At 41.1% G+C, this 15,781-nt stretch overlaps 1 protein-coding gene across 1 annotated transcript; it reads left to right on the top strand.

Moving 5' to 3' along the window:
• Positions 1–14,559: 14,559 nt before the first annotated feature.
• LOC148149026 (putative G protein-coupled receptor 139) lies at positions 14,560–15,357 on the top strand. Its single transcript, XM_087991741.1, has one exon. The coding sequence runs from the start codon at positions 14,560–14,562 to the stop codon at positions 15,355–15,357; it is 798 nt and encodes a 265-aa protein (XP_087847867.1).
• Positions 15,358–15,781: the final 424 nt, after the last annotated feature.

The raw sequence follows: 15,781 nt of genomic DNA, 5'->3' as shown, positions 1-15,781 counted from the left end.
CAGGAAGGCAGATTACTACCTAAATGGAATTAATTTAGGTAAAGGGGCAGTACAAAGATATCTGGGTGTTCTTGTGCACCAGTCAATGAAGGTAAGCATGCAGGTACAGCAGGTAGTGAAGAAGGCTAATGGCATGTTGGCCTTCATAACAAGAGGGATTGGGTATAGAAGCAAAGAGATTCTTCTGCAGCTGTACAGGGCACTGGTGAGACCCCACCTGGAGTACTGTGTGCAGTTCTGGTCTCTAAATTTGAGGAAAGACATTCTGGCCATTGAGGGAGTGCAGCTTAGGTTCACAAGGTCAATTCCTGGAATGGCAGGACTACCTTACGCTGAAAGACTGGAGCGACTGGGCTTGTATACCCTTGAGTTTAGAAGACTGAGAGGAGATTTGATTGAGACATATAAGATTATTAAAGGATTGGACACTCTGGAGGCAGGAAACATGTTTCCGCTGATGGGTGAGTGCCGAACCAGAGGACACAGCTTAAAAATACGGGGGAGACCATTTAGGACAGAGATGAGCAGAAACTTCTTCACCCAGAGAGTGGTGGCTGTGTGGAATGCTCTGCCCCAGAGGGCAGTGGAGGTTCAGTCTCTGGATTCATTTAAGAAAGAGTTGGATAGAGCTCTCAAAGATAGTGGAATCAAGGGTTATTGAGATAAGGCAGGAACAGGATACTGATTAAGGATGATCAGCCATGATCATACTGAATTGTGGTGCAGGCTTGAAGGGCAGAATGGACTACTCCTGCACCTATTGTCTATTGTCTATTCACGAACGGAAGAACACCGTTAGTTACTTGCCAGTCCCTAAGATCTCTCCAGTGGTTAATGAGGATCTTGGTCTTGGTCAAGGCCCCAACAATCTCCTCTCTTGTCTCTCCCAATAATCTGGAGTAGGTACCATTGGGCCCTGCGAATGTATCCACACAATTTATTTTCAAGAAACACAAAACCATTTCTTTCTTGAACTCAAAATGCCTTAGGATATTAGTGTGCTCCATACAAACTTCACTACCCTCCATATCCCTCTCCTGGGGTGAATACCGACACAAAGCACTCATGTAGGATCTCACCCATATCCTCTGCCTCCAAGCCCAACTTCATTCCTTTACTGTATCCTTGAGTGGCCTTACTTTCTCCCGAGTTATCCTCTTGTTTTTAACACCGGTACAGAATGCCTTGGGATTCTCGTTATCCCTACTTGTCAAGATCATTTCATTGTCCCTTCTTGTTCTCCTAATTCCCTGTCTGAGTTCTTTCCTGCTTTCTGTATTTCCTTCATGATCCCTGTCTAATGTTAGCTTCTTTAACCTTACATATGCTTCTTGTTTTCCTTTTGACTAAATTCACAAACTCACTCATTATCCAAGGGTCCACATTAATAACACTGCTGGAGCTATCCGTGTAGTTGTATGAGGAATGGTCCCATAATCAGACAGGAACTGCGACAGTTTGGTGTCCAGTGAAGCTGTAGGCTGTTCCTTTAAGCCTACTTCAAAGTTTGGACTGATCTCTCTGACAGACCATTGAATGATGGATGGTCTGGAACTGTCCTGAACTGTTGAATACCATTTGACTTGAGGAAATACTCAGATGCTCTGCTGGGAAATGATGGCCCATTATCTGTGACCAACACTTCTGGGACTGTGTGTATTATAAAAACTGTACACAGTTATTCAATTGGCAGCTCCATGTTGGAGGAATGAATCGATGCACATCTAACCACTTTGAGTGATCGCCCACAATGACTAAGAACACTGAGCCCATGAAAGGACCAGCATCGTCAACGTGTAACCAAGTCCAGGGTTTACCCAGCCATTCCCTCTCTGGGCACTGCACCACCAATACGTGGGAAATATTTCAAATGGAGCTGGGTAGCAGAAAGTGAACTGATAATGCCGTGGCTTTAAGAGGTTATTTTGTTCTGTTTTTTTATTTGAACAGAAGTTTTAAGGCCGAGGTGATGAGAAGTTTACCAGACCACTCGAGTAAACAGATTGTGAGGCCTTGGTTTTATTTTTAAAAGGTAGAACAATAGCAGCAGCCTGGATGGGTGTGGTCAAATTCCCACAGAACAAGAATCTTCAGTTTAGTTTTCAACAGTTGCTGTTGGGGTTTTGAAGAAGTGGAAGCTATTTTTTTCCCTCTCTCGGTTACAGTCAAAAGCTGGGGTTTTTCTATCTGCTACGAGAGTTGCATGTGAGACAATCTGTGTTCTGAATTTGCCTTTTCCAAGAGTGAGTTTATGGCATGTTCCTGTATTGGAACATTTAATTAGTAATACTTACTATATCTATTATTCTGTTAAGTTTTCAAAAGGAGTTAGGTTATTCCAATTCCCCAAATAAACTGCGGGCTCCTGTCAGGATCAAAATCTCTAATTCCAGTCTGGGTTTAAGATTATTGAACCAAAGGCAGTGAGTGGTAAGAGTTCCTGAGTTTTATTTTGGTTGAATTTGGTTGGAGTAAACAAGGTATACCTTGTGTAATAAAGGCTGTTTCAGTCACTAACAGTTTCCTGGGGGTGAAAGAGCTAAAAAGCTGCACCAGGATGTACAGCCTGGCCAGGGGTTGGTTGAGATGAAAGTGACAGATCTCTTTAAAGGATTTACTTGTGAGGGTAAGGTTTACTCATGTATGCCAGGAGGAGCAGGTAAAGAAATTACAATTTCAAGCGATATGAAAGCAAGTCAAACTTTGATGACGAGAGATGAGGAGGTATGTAATTCAGAAGAAGCAGTACCAGAAAAGGTGGCGATATGTGGAATTCATGATGACGAGAGCAATGTTCCATTGTATAAAATGAGGTTAGAATGTCCAGTGAAAAGTGAAGAACTGGTGGTAAGCAAAATAGAGAAATTCTCGGTGACAAGAATTCAGTTTATCCTTGGTAATGATATAGCTGGATCACAGCTGGGAGAGAAGCCAACTGTGGTTAAAAGGCCAGTTGAAAACCAGGCAACTGAGGTGTATCAGGAAGTACATCATGGCCTTTTTCCTGACTGTGTGATAACAAGGTCACAAACGCATAAGTTGTGGCAGGAGGAGAAATCCACGAATAAAAATAAGGAAGTTGATTTTCATTTGTCAGAGATGATGTTTGATCAAATGGTTGAGAAAAAGAAAACCAGAATAGTTGTGGACAAAGTGGATATTCTTAGTTCAGAGAAATTAACTGACTTACAACAGAAAGATGAAAAACTAAAGCAGTTGTCTCAAAAAGCATGCAGAAAAGAAGAATCTGAGTGTGTCCCTGTGTGTCACTCATATAAATGAAGTCTTGATGAGGAAAAGGAGACCATCACACATTCAGGTGGATGAGAAATGGGCAGAAGTTCATCAAATTGTATCTGTGGTGTTTAGAAATGAGCTCTTCCAGTTAGCACATGTATTACCAGTAGGAGGTCATCTGGGAGTTTGAAAACCAAAAGCCAAAATTCAAAAACATTTTTCTTGGCCTGGACTGCATAAGGATATGGATGAATTTTGTTGGACATGTCAAACATGTCAGGTAATTGAGAAACCTCAGACAGTGATAAAACTAGCACCCTTCATACCCATCCCCACACTTGAAGAATCTTCTACATGTGACATAACTGATTGTGTAGGACCCTACCTCAAACAAAAAGTGGGGTTCAGTGTTTGTTGACCATAATGGATGTTCCACTAGATTTCCGGATGCTGTTCATTGTACTGTATCACAGCTAAAAGGATTGATGAAGATTTACTCAAACTGTTTACTAGATAGGGGCCACCCACAGAAATACAGTTGGATGAAGAATCAATTTTTACATCAATGTTATTCAAACAAGTTATGGATAACTTCGAAACAAAACAATTCAAATCCACTGAATACCATCTGGAATCATAGGATGACAACAAATGTTAAACACCATGTTGAGGGCTGATAGTCAAAACTGTTCAGAGGATTGGAATAAAGGAATTCCATTTTTACCATTTACAATTAGGGATGCACGTAATATATTCTCTGCATTCGTTCCATTTGAAAGAGCTTTTTGGCCAGGAGGTGAGAGGTCCCTTAATTAATTACTGTGACATTGGTCACTGGTTACCTACCAGTGGAAAGTCGAAATGACTTGAAAGAGTTATTATAAACACATGAGAAGATATGTGGGAATAAGCTGGGAAGTGCCAATCTGATTATGCTTGATGTAGATAGAGGGAATGCTGTTCCGACTAATCAACATCCAATTAGACTTAACCCACTAAAGTTGGGACAGGTTCAAAAAGAGATTGAATGCAGGCTCAGGGACTTTATAATCAGAGTGAGTTGCCGTGAATGCAGCTCAATCATAGTAATGGTGCCAAAGCCAGATAGTACCCATTGATTATGGGTGGACTATCACCAAGTAAATGCAGTTACAAAACCTGAAACATATCCTATTCCATGTTTGGACGACTGTATTGAGAATGTGTGACAAGCAACTTATATTTCTAAGGTGGACTTACACAGAAGAAAGAGTGAAGGAAATTTCAGCTCTCATGATGCCAAATGGACTGTTTCAATTTAAAGACATGAAAAACACAGCAGCCACATTTCAAAGACTAACCAATAAAGACACTTTCTGATCACCCAATTATATCAATGGTCTGGTGATTTTTATTCACTCATGGAAAGAACATTCAGAGTATCTATTGGAATTCCTCAAATGACTTCAGGAGTCAGGTGATCAATCTCATTAAGAGTGAGTTCACAAAAACTCATGTCACCTTCCTGGGCCTTGTTATTGGACATGGACAGATGGCCCTATGGGATGTGAAAACAAAGGTTATTGAGGAGCTTGCCGTACCATTGAGACAGTGGGAAGTATTACAATTCCTGGAGCTGAGTGTTTTTTTTATCAGAAGTTCTTGTCGAAGTTTAGCAGTGTGTTTACTCCACTGACTGACTTATTGAAAAAGAACAGAAACTTTCAGTGAATGGAGGAATGTCAGAAGACAGCTGACAGCCTGAGAGCTGTGTTAACCACTGCCCAGTGTTAGCCACACTGAATTATACAAAGCCATTCAAGGTGACTATTGATGTGAGTGATGTGGGTGTCAGAGCCTTACACTTGTAAGAAGATGATGAGAACATCTATTGGGGATTTTTGCAAAAAAATGAATAATGATCAGCAGAAATATTCCACAGCTGAAAAGGAGACTTTGAGCTTGGTGGTGCTGTTGCAACATTTCAATATTTATATTGTCAGGAATGTGTCTGAGACAATTGTATACACTGATCATAATCCATTAAAGGTTTTGGAAAATTGTAATAATAAAAATTCCAAACTATTTTGGTGGAGTTTATTATTGCAGCCATTCAATGTAAAAATCCTCCACGTGGCAGGATGAGAAAATATAATTGCCGATGTGTTGTCATCACTTTGATGAAGGGGGAAGGCGGTGTTTGGTGGTGGGACCAAATGACCAAATGGCCTGAAACAATAGGTAATAGTACGTGTTCGCATGCTTAGAATCAATGTAATGTATATGTGTTGTAGGGTATCAGTAGAGTATAATGCAAGGTTTTTAAAAACAAAGCCATCTTGGTATATTGCTGGCTTATTTATGTTGAGGGGATGGGTGTGACAATAGTGTGACATTAAGAGGTATAGTTTGTCCTTATTTTTAATTGAAGAAAGGTTGAGACAAAGGTGCTGGGAAGTCTAAACCAAAGGCAATATAGTAAACAATTTCTGAGCTGATTTTTTTAAAAATTGGAACAATAAAAGCAGGCTGAATGGGTGGGGTCAAGCTCCCACAGTACCAGGAGTTTTAGTTTTACCTTTCTGCAGTTGCTGGGGTCTTGAAGCTGTGTGTGGAAGCTCCTATTCCTCTCTCTGTTACAGCTAAAAACTGGGGTTCCCTTCCTGCTACTCAATTGGATGTGAGACAATCTGTTTTACTCAATACACCTATGCCAAGGGGGAGTTTATGGAATGTTGATGTATTGGAACAGTTACTTAGTAGCTAATACATCGATCATTTTTAAGCATTTTGGTACAGGTACAATTAAGCCAATTCTTTTATTTTTAATTTGTCTGTATTTTAACTGTTGTGTAAAACTAAAGTGTGTTTTGCTTGATGTTAATTAGTTTAACCAATTAAATTGCAACTGGAATGCAACACCTTCCACTTACTCCTAAAACAAGAAAATAGTTTGGGTCTAGACTATCTTCTCAGCGTACCTTGAAGGGTTTTGCTCTATTCTGTAATACAAGGCAGAAAGGTACTACTGGGCATATGATAAACAGACCCCAGCAGGAAGAGATGGAGTCTGTATTCAAGACTAAACCACTAGATAAGGCCAGAGACTTTCAAAGTATTAAAATGACAAATCTAAAGGTCCTGTATCTGAATGTGCACAGCATTCGGAACAAGACAGATGGACTGAGAGCATGAATAGAAGTAAATAAATAAGATTAGATTACTTACAGTGTGGAAACAGGCCCTTCGGCCCAAAAAGTCCACACCGACCAGCAACCTGCCCAGCCCCATATTTACCCCTGCCCCTAACACTACAGGCAATTTAGCATGGCCAATTCACCAAGCCTGCACATTTTTGGACTGTGGGAGGAAATCCACGCAGACACAGGGAGAATGTGCAAACTCCACACAGTCAGTCACCTGAGGCAGGAATAGAACCCAGGTCTCTGGCGCTGTGAGGTAGCAGTGCTAACCACTGTGCCACCATGCCACCCACTAAGATCAGATAGACATTAGTGAGACACAGCTGCAGGATGACACAGACTTGGACCGGAATATTGAAAGATATGGGATGTTTAGGAGGAACAGGAAGTTGGGAAATTTGGGGTGTGGTCATGTGGACAGTTAATTAATGACAGTGTTAACACAACAGAGAGAGAGATGAGCTCAGTTTCAAAAACCAGGAAGTAAAAGTGGTTTGAGTTGAGGCAAGAAATGATGAAGGCCACAAGACCCTTGTGGGAGTGGTGTACAGGCCCCGAACAATAACCACATGTGAGGATGGTGTACAAAAGGAGAAACAATGGGAACCTTGTCAGAAAGGTACAGTGGTCGTAAGACAAGACAGTAATCTACAGATAGACTGGAAAATCAGAAGGTGTGAGAATGTATATCTCAGTCACAGCTATCACAATGTGACTTAAAATTGAGGGAAGAAGGAATGAGTCAAAGACAAGTATTTTAAACTGAATTAAGAGCAATTACGTGGATGTGAAAGCAAGGCTAGCTAAAGTTGTAAAAGTTCACACAACATCAACTAAATTTGAAGTTGAACTGCTATAAATTAAATACCAGGAGATTTTTGCAACATAAAAATTGGGTGTTGCATATCTTTGATCCGTGTGATACAATGTGGCTGTTTGAAGCAGTGAGGGTAGTATTTGAGACTAAGTGATACAATAATATTTTGAGTTGAAGAAATACTGCATTATAACAGTCTTCTGACTGAATAAGGTGAAGAGTGCTAACAATTTATTATAGAAAGCAGGGCAGCAACTGAAGTGAGAATCTTCCAGAGCTTGCAGACAGAATGTATCCATCTCCCTTTCTCTCTTTCCTTTTTTCAGTGTTGGAAAAGATGTCAAAATAAGCTTAAAATTAAAACAAAACAACACAAGAAATGTCGAAGATTAATCTGATCAAACATTGAATAATAGAATCACTGTCAATTGACTAAAATGGGATATAATTGTAGTTAAAATTAAAAACTCTGTGAGAGAATGGCTTCCACTTTATAATCTAGACTTCTGATCTATTGCATTTTGCTTGCCCTGTTGATGTCCTTTTTGCACCCACATTTTTCAAGTTTAACCATTTATCTTCTATCTGCCTTTATCATGATTGAGTGTGTATATTTGATGTCTTAAAGGATGTAGTTTAAATTGCAGAGTAGTTGATTATTAATCTTTTGTTTTTCTCTGTTTTTGATAAAGTTGTGTGTCACAATAAATGAGTTATTTTCTGTTAATGAGAAAACCCGGCTGGAATTGCTTTTATCGTGAGTGGCAGTCAGTCAGGCAAATCATTGCTCACCAAATTTGGCCTCATTAGGATTTCATACATTTCTATACTTTGCAACAACTTGTGTAAGAGTGAGACACAATTATCCACACTCTCCTCCCAGCTGAGTTGTGACAAATTGAAGTGTCAAATTATGAAAGGGGGAGATCAACAGAAATTCAGTGACAGATGTGTAAGGGGATACTTCAGAATATACATAATAGGCACAATCCAACAAGAGAGGCTGAGGGTAACTCAAAAAGGTTAAGGTATTACTAACTGAAAGGAAAAGCATATCATTGCACAAAGATGGGAACCAGCTCAGAGGACTGGACGAAATATTAAAAAGAGCAAGGTATGATGGAGAGATTAATGAGTAGGGAAAAGTTAGAGTATAACAGAAAGATAGCTAAAAATATAAAAACAGATAATAAGTCTTTATAGAGATATTTTAACATCAAGAGTTGGCAAAATGGAAGTTTTTCCCATAGAAGAGGAATCTAGGCAGGTAAGGAGAAGGCAGATGAATTGAACAGGTATTTTACATCAGAGTTCAATGTAGATGATACAATTAACATGATTAAATATAGTTGCAATCGGGACACTAAAAGGAAGGAAGAACTCAAGAAAGGTGAAAGCTCCAGAAATGCGTCACTGAGCAAATGTTTGGAACTCTGGGTTCAGAAATCCCTGAGTTCTGGTGAACCTCAATCTCAGATCTGAAAATAAGTTGCTAGTGAGACATTTTATGCTAAATCGTTCAAAATCACCGATGCTCTGGGAAGGTTCCACGAGATTAGAAGAGAGCAAATGTAATATCATTATTGAAAAAGGGAAGGAGATTGTAAGAAGGATATCAGGCTCACATCTGTCATAGGAAAGTATTAGAATCTATTATTAATCATGTTACAGCAGTGGACTTGGAGAAATTATGCTAATCAGGCAGGGTTTTGTGAAAAAGGACTTTGTGTTTCCCCAATATATTGCAGTTCTTTGCAGAAGCACCATGTACTAGAGATAAAGGGGGTTGTCCTATGTCTAGATTTTCAGAAGGCATTTGAGAAAGTGCCATGTCAAAGGTTATTGTGCAAAGCAAAGCTTTATAGTGCAAGAAGCAATGTATTGGCATGCACAGAAGATTAGTAAAATAACATGAAGTGGATAGTCAGCATAAATGGATCATTTTCTGGGTAGCAAGAGGTAATGAGTGGTGTGCCACAGGGATCAGTGCAGGTGCTGCAACTGTTTAAAATGCAGCAATAGAGATGATGCAGTGAATGAGGGCATGGTAGCTATATTTGCTGCTGGCACGATGCGGGATTGGAACGTAATTTGTGAAGAGGACATAGGGAGACTAAAAAGGGATATAAATACGTGAGTGTATTTCTTAAAACCTGGCACTGCAGAAGTATTTTGAACAACACTGTCCTATCAGTATTTTGAATCACCTTTTGGTCTACAGGGACTGGCGTCCCCTTCAGGACATTCAACAGAAGATGTACTCAAAGACATCTCGTTATTTCCAAGTACTGGGGGAAAGCACAGCAACAAGAATAATGACCAAACATGCCCTGGTCCTGCAAGACAGTGATCTCCAACTGTCTGTGCCATTCATGGACAGGAGGGGAAAGAACATCTTTGACCCTGCTCTTTTCCAGAAAATAATGGGAACTTCTTAGCATTGATCTCTCTCTAAGGTCAGAGGCTGATCTTCCTCGTTGTCATGGCTTATTATTTCTGACACGTTCAGCTACAGAAGCTGAATTGACTATTCTCATGGACTGTGTTAGCCTCTTTAAATATCATGTGTGGGATACCAGATGTAGTCATCTTTAACTATGGACCACAATGCCACAATTTGTCAATCAGTCTTTTGTCATCCCTCACCATGGTAACACACTGGAAATCAAGTCCTGCTATTCTGGAGTTTTCACAAAAGATGAGGTTTTAAACGGAAATATACAAAATCACGAAACCACCTGATTTTCAGATGCGGGTTGATAGAAGTCATGGACCAGGTTACATCACTGAACAGGAAATCATTATTTATTACAATTCATTAGATTCTGGCTACAGGGAAACAATTCAAGTAAATTCAGTAAACTCTGCAAATTAAACTCTGACCCTTTGTAAACTTAGGTATGGACAGACAGTCAATCATAAACAGAGCAAAATAATTAGGTGGGCTGATGAAAAACTGGGCAAATTTCTGTAGTTTTAGTTCCCAAGATCTGTTGGGTTGGCTGATATTTCTCCTCCACCTTCATTTCCCTGAATGTTTCCACTGGTTTGGAAGAGGCACAGAGTGGCTGGTTCACTGCTGAAAATTCTCTAACACAAGCAGTTCAAAGGCACAACTTGCAGCATCTGCTTCAAGGAAAGGTAAGCTGGTTTTCTTCAGATTTAAAGTGGCTTCTTGCAGAGAACTGACAGAGACTGAGGTTTTGGCTGTTGCAGATCTGCTGGTTTCTCTTCTGGTCTGACAGACTTCTCTCTCCCTTACCCACAACTGACCTGTCCACCTCCCTGACAACCAATCACATCGTTGTCAGCAGGCAGAGGATCGTTGTCATCGATGAATGGTCCTTTGTCGAAAACCTCATCAGTTTCTCTTGTCAACAACCCCTCAGTTCCAGTTTGTCATCACACTGTTGGAACACACAGCTAGATAAACAGTGTTTACAAAAGGTGTCCAATGGTTTCCTTTTAAAATATTTGGTCCTTCTTCTAAGGCCCTGGATTTATGCCGGCACTAAAAGGTAAGGCAGGACAAAGTGTCATCAGCCTTTAGCTCTGGCCGAGGGGACAAAGCACAAAATGGCAACACAAGGCAGAGCTGTCAGCATCCAAGTAGGTTCCGTGAGTGCTGAGAGAGCAGGTGAACAGCCCTGAGATACAGCCTGGGCCAATCCCTGAGCTTGTTTGTGTGTAAAATTACAACAACATTCCAATGAAAGGTGCCAGTGCAATCCAAATTGCAGTATGGAAGTGCAGAGCCATACAGCATGTGAATTGGAGAGGGACCATAATGATGCAGCGAGGCTGGAATGTGTTTCATACCAAGGTGCATGGATATGGGGTGTGTGCAGACACTGCCCATGGAGCGTACCTTGAGATGTTGGCGCCCAATGTCCACGATGGAACAGTGAGGTAGAGTCACCAGGCACCTGCTCTGACTTTCATGTCAGGCATTTCTGGTTTCTAGTTTCTATCCAGCAGGTGGGAGAAGAGAAATTGCAAACCATTGAGGTGAAATTAAATAATAATGAGGGTGATAATGAATGATCATCTATACAAATTGATCTCTCACTGCTCATTGGTTAGAACCCCTTCTCAATGTTCAACATTTAATTGGAAAATGGGAGTTTTTGTCTTGACGTCAAGAAGGTCCTCTCTGGACATCTCAATGGATTATCTAAACGTAGGCCCTCATCATTCAGGGAGGGCTCCAGTCTGTGTAAATAATGTACACAATCCATGGTGATAAATACCTGCAGGGAGATATGGTGGAAATGGTTCATTCTATCCTTACTCTAAGGACAGCTACTGAGCATGTGCAAAAATGGAATGGAGTCCTCACAGGAAGCAGGACGTGAGAAGGATTCCATTCCATTCTCCCAGTTTCTCCATCTCCGTCACATCTGTTCTGATTATTCCACATTCCACCAAGGTACCTCTGACAGGTCTTCCCTTTTATTCAACCGATAACTCCCCACCCCACGGTTGAAAGGGTCCTCGGTCATATATTGAACTCATTTCACACATTTCCACACTAATCCCATCCCCTTCTCTCCCGAGGATTCCCCTTGTCCTCATATTCCACCCTACCAGTGACTGTGTCCATCGCTCACTATTTCCACCCCTTCCAGTCACACCAAACACATCTACCCCACCTCACCATGGGCAACATTCCATTTGAGCTGCTCCATCTACAACACACTGGTCCATTTCTCCGTCACTCCTGTCACACTTTTATCAATCCCTAACCACCCCCTCCCTTCATAAGGAACCCACAGTGTATCTTCCCATGTAATTGCAGAAGGTGTAATACTTGCCCTCTATCCCCTCCCTCCTCACAGCCCGGGGTCCAGAACACACCTTTCCAGGGAACAGCAGATTCCCTTGTACTTCTTTCCATCTGATCTACTGATTTTGCTGCTCACATTGTAGACTCCTTTACATTAATGAGACTAAACACAGACTGGGTAACTGATTTGAGGAACATTGCTGCTTTGTCCACAAGAATAATCCTGATCTTCTGTTTGTTTGCCATTTTAATGAACCATCTTGCTCCCGTTCTAATGTTACTGTCGAAGACCTGCTGTCATGTTTCAGGGAGGCCCAACACAAGCCTCATTTTCTGCCTCAGTACTTTCCAGCCTTCAGCACTAAACATTGAGTTCAACATTTTCAGACCATGAACTTTGTCCTCCATTTTGATTATACTCCTTCCTCTGTCGTGTCATTCCCAATCCCTCCTCCCTCTGTTCCTTCCTCACTCCATTCCTTCCTGTCTCTGTGTCAGCCTCACTCTGTGATTACTCTCAGCTCAATCTTGTTCATTCACATCTGCCTCTGTTCATAAATCTCTCACCCTGTATCACACCCGCTCATTAGAGATTACATTGTAACAAATTTTCAACGGCAGCTTCCATTCTAAATGTGCACTGAGGAATCTTGTGCAGGTTTGAGAGCACGAGATTATATCCACACACACATGAACACACAGAGACAAAGGTTGTTAGAGTTTGCAGCATCCAACAGGAAGGAGAATCCATGAAATGTTTCTCAAAGGGACAAGGATATGGGGAAAGGAGAGAGAGAAATGGGTGTGAGTGAATCATTCTGACAGGAGCCAGGGCAGGTCTGAGAAGTTCAGTGGTCATTTTCCTGCCTCCAGTTCTATAATTTTAATGTTTCTACTCCAGTGCTTGGCCTGTGGCTTATCGAGTGTCAATAAATCAGTTCTGTTTTTCTTCACCACTATACAATATACTCAGTGATGTAATCTGTTTACTCCAGTGGCTGGAACTAATTACAATGGTTACATAAGCCTCCTGGGCTCAGTGAGTGTCACTCACCTGGATTCATAAATGGCTTCACTGACTGAGTGAGCTCAGAGTGTTAATGAAACCTGTTTGATGCTGAAGGACACTCGAATTCACCACTCAACATGAATCTGGTGGATCTAATGTTTCTGCTCTTTGATATTGAACCCATTTTCTATCCCATCCTTGGGGTCACTGGAGTTCTGTGTGAGTTATTGTAACTGTTGCTGGTTTAACTGCTCTGATAATGTAACTTGTTGGGATAATATTTGCTGCATACTTATACATTTACAGTTTTATTTCAAATGTTGTTGATCATAAACATTCCTGATGTTTATCCTTATTTTATTCATAGTCTCTCCATCACTTTGGGCATGCAGCCAAACAGGGTCAATTTGCTCCAGTCAATGTCTTTGCATTTATTTACCGATGGAATTAAATTCTAGATAAGTGTGTATTTATTGATTTCCAGCACCTGTTTCATTTATTTCCAAGCTTCAGTGAGGATCCATTATATTCAGATGTAGTTTGCACCATTGAAGCAAAGTGGAAAGATGCCCCTTCATTGGAGTGCCCATTTCCCCATGTCTGCCATGTCAGGGGTAAACGAATGGTGCCTTTTCTCAGCCACCATGCAGGGTGCTCTGGACTGACAGAGCCTGCCCAGGTGCACTGTGGGATTTTAAAGTTAGCTCAGCCACAAGGGGTATCAATCAGTCCATGGACATCCATTGAGTGCGACATTTTTCTGGGAATGGAATATGGGAGGTTAGGAATAGAATTGAAAGTGAGGGATGACCTAGGAGAGGAATGGGTCATTAATGATGTGTATTTAGTGAGATATGGAGGGAAAAGTCATGGGGCTGCACTGCAAGAATCCCTGAAAAACTCTTGACACAACTTGCACTTACCCAAAACAAGCTTTATAATTTTGTCCAAGTTATATGGGCGGCACGGTGGCACAGTGGTTAGCACTGCTGCCTCACAGCGCCTGAGACCCGGGTTCAATTCCCGCCTCAGGCGACTGACTGTGTGGAGTTTGCACGTTCTCCCCGTGTCTGCGTGGGTTTCCTCCGGGTGCTCCGGTTTCCTTCCACAGTCCAAAAAAAAAATGTGCAGGGTCAGGTGAATTGGCCATGCTAAATTGCCCGTAGTGTTAGGTAAGGGGTAAATGTAGGGGTATGGGTGGGTTTCGCTTCGGCGGGTCAGTGTGGACTTGTTGGGCCGAAGGGCCTGTTTCCACACTGTAATGTAATCTAATGTAATCTAATCTTATATTCTCATTGTTAATTGAGAAACTGACCTATTGATCCATTTGCACAATATCTTCAGCCTGTTTATTTCATGTCAGTTGTACAATAGTAACTTTTTATTGCTTACACTATTTACTCACATTTTCATGGTAAAGTTTGGTGTGACCTTTTTTTTAACATTTACAGCTAACCTAATTGCAATTCTGACACTATCATGAGGGAAGTGTGGTCTTTCTAAAGGTGTCACTTGGTACTTGATCGCTATGGCTGTTGCAGATCTGCTGGTGGTCATTATTCAGGTCATACTGGACAAGATGAATTACTTATATCTACGCATTGTATTCTTCTACTACCCTCCTGGTTGTAGCATCAGAGACGTTATTGGTTCCACAGCTGTAAGTAGCTCAGTCTGGCTCACAGTCACCTTCACCTTTGACCGGATGGTGGCTATTTGTTTCCAGAAACTGAAGACAAAATTCTGCACCGAGAGAAATGCAGCTGTCATTATCACAACTGTCAGTTCACTGAGTTTATTAAACAAAATACCATTGTATTTTAAATATGAACCATACTATTGCAAAATAACCTATGAATACTTCTACTACCTTGTGTGGCTAGCTTTTGACTGGGGAGATCGTATTTTAACTCCAGTGCTCCCTTTCTTCCTGATCCTGCTGCTCAATGCTGTCACCATCAGACACATCCTTCTGGCTAGTGCAGTCCGCAGGAAGCTGAGAGGACAACAAAACAGGGATAAGCCGAATGATCCAGAAATGAAGAATCGAAGAAGATGCATCATTTTGCTCTTTGCCATATCGGGCAGTTTTATCCTGTTATGGATCACTCGTGTTATAAGTCTCGCAGTTCAAAGAATTACAGGATGGTACATTGGAGTACCAGCTGGATATTGGGTGGGAGATATCATGGGAGCAATGCTTCAGTTATCCAGCTCCTGCACCAACATGTTTATTTACGCAGTCACACAGAGGAAGTTCAGAGAGGAGATGCTGAATACTGTGAAATATCCCTTCATCATTATCCAGAATTCCATTAAACGATAGGAACAAAGCTGGTCAATGTGAGCACGGTCTCTAAAGGAATATTATTGCTCATCTCCAGCTCAGCTGCTGTTGAATCGGTGCTTCCAAAGAGATTTGAAACTGAGAATCAGATTGTTCCTGAACCAGCATTAACAAACCATTCAACACAAGTGTGTTCTGAGGGTATCTGCTCCTGCTCAGTAAAGATCCATAATTATCTTGATCTTCACGTTTGGCCCATTATCAGTTGATGGATATAATGTCAATTTCCACTTCATTTTGTAAAATATTGTCTCTCGCTCAATATAGATCACATTGTCTTATGGTATAATTTTACAATTGAATTGGAGATTATAATATTAAATGCTATTACCATGAATCGGAAGGGTCCATTATAACAGCTGTCATTGAAAACTGGCTCTACCATTGGCTCCATGACTCATGA

This window comes from Chiloscyllium plagiosum, unplaced genomic scaffold, assembly GCF_037043375.1.
Source record: "Chiloscyllium plagiosum isolate Xiang-an unplaced genomic scaffold, Cpla_swu_hap1 HiC_scaffold_10, whole genome shotgun sequence".
Lineage (NCBI taxonomy): Eukaryota > Metazoa > Chordata > Chondrichthyes > Orectolobiformes > Hemiscylliidae > Chiloscyllium > Chiloscyllium plagiosum.
Note: the sequence above shows the minus strand (reverse complement) of the source record. Positions and strands in the feature narration are given on the sequence as shown.

Bases quoted from the DNA above. Each gene is read 5' to 3' on its own strand.
- LOC148149026 (XM_087991741.1), top strand. From the start codon at position 14,560: ATGGCTGTTGCAGATCTGCTGGTGGTCATTATTCAGGTCATACTGGAC.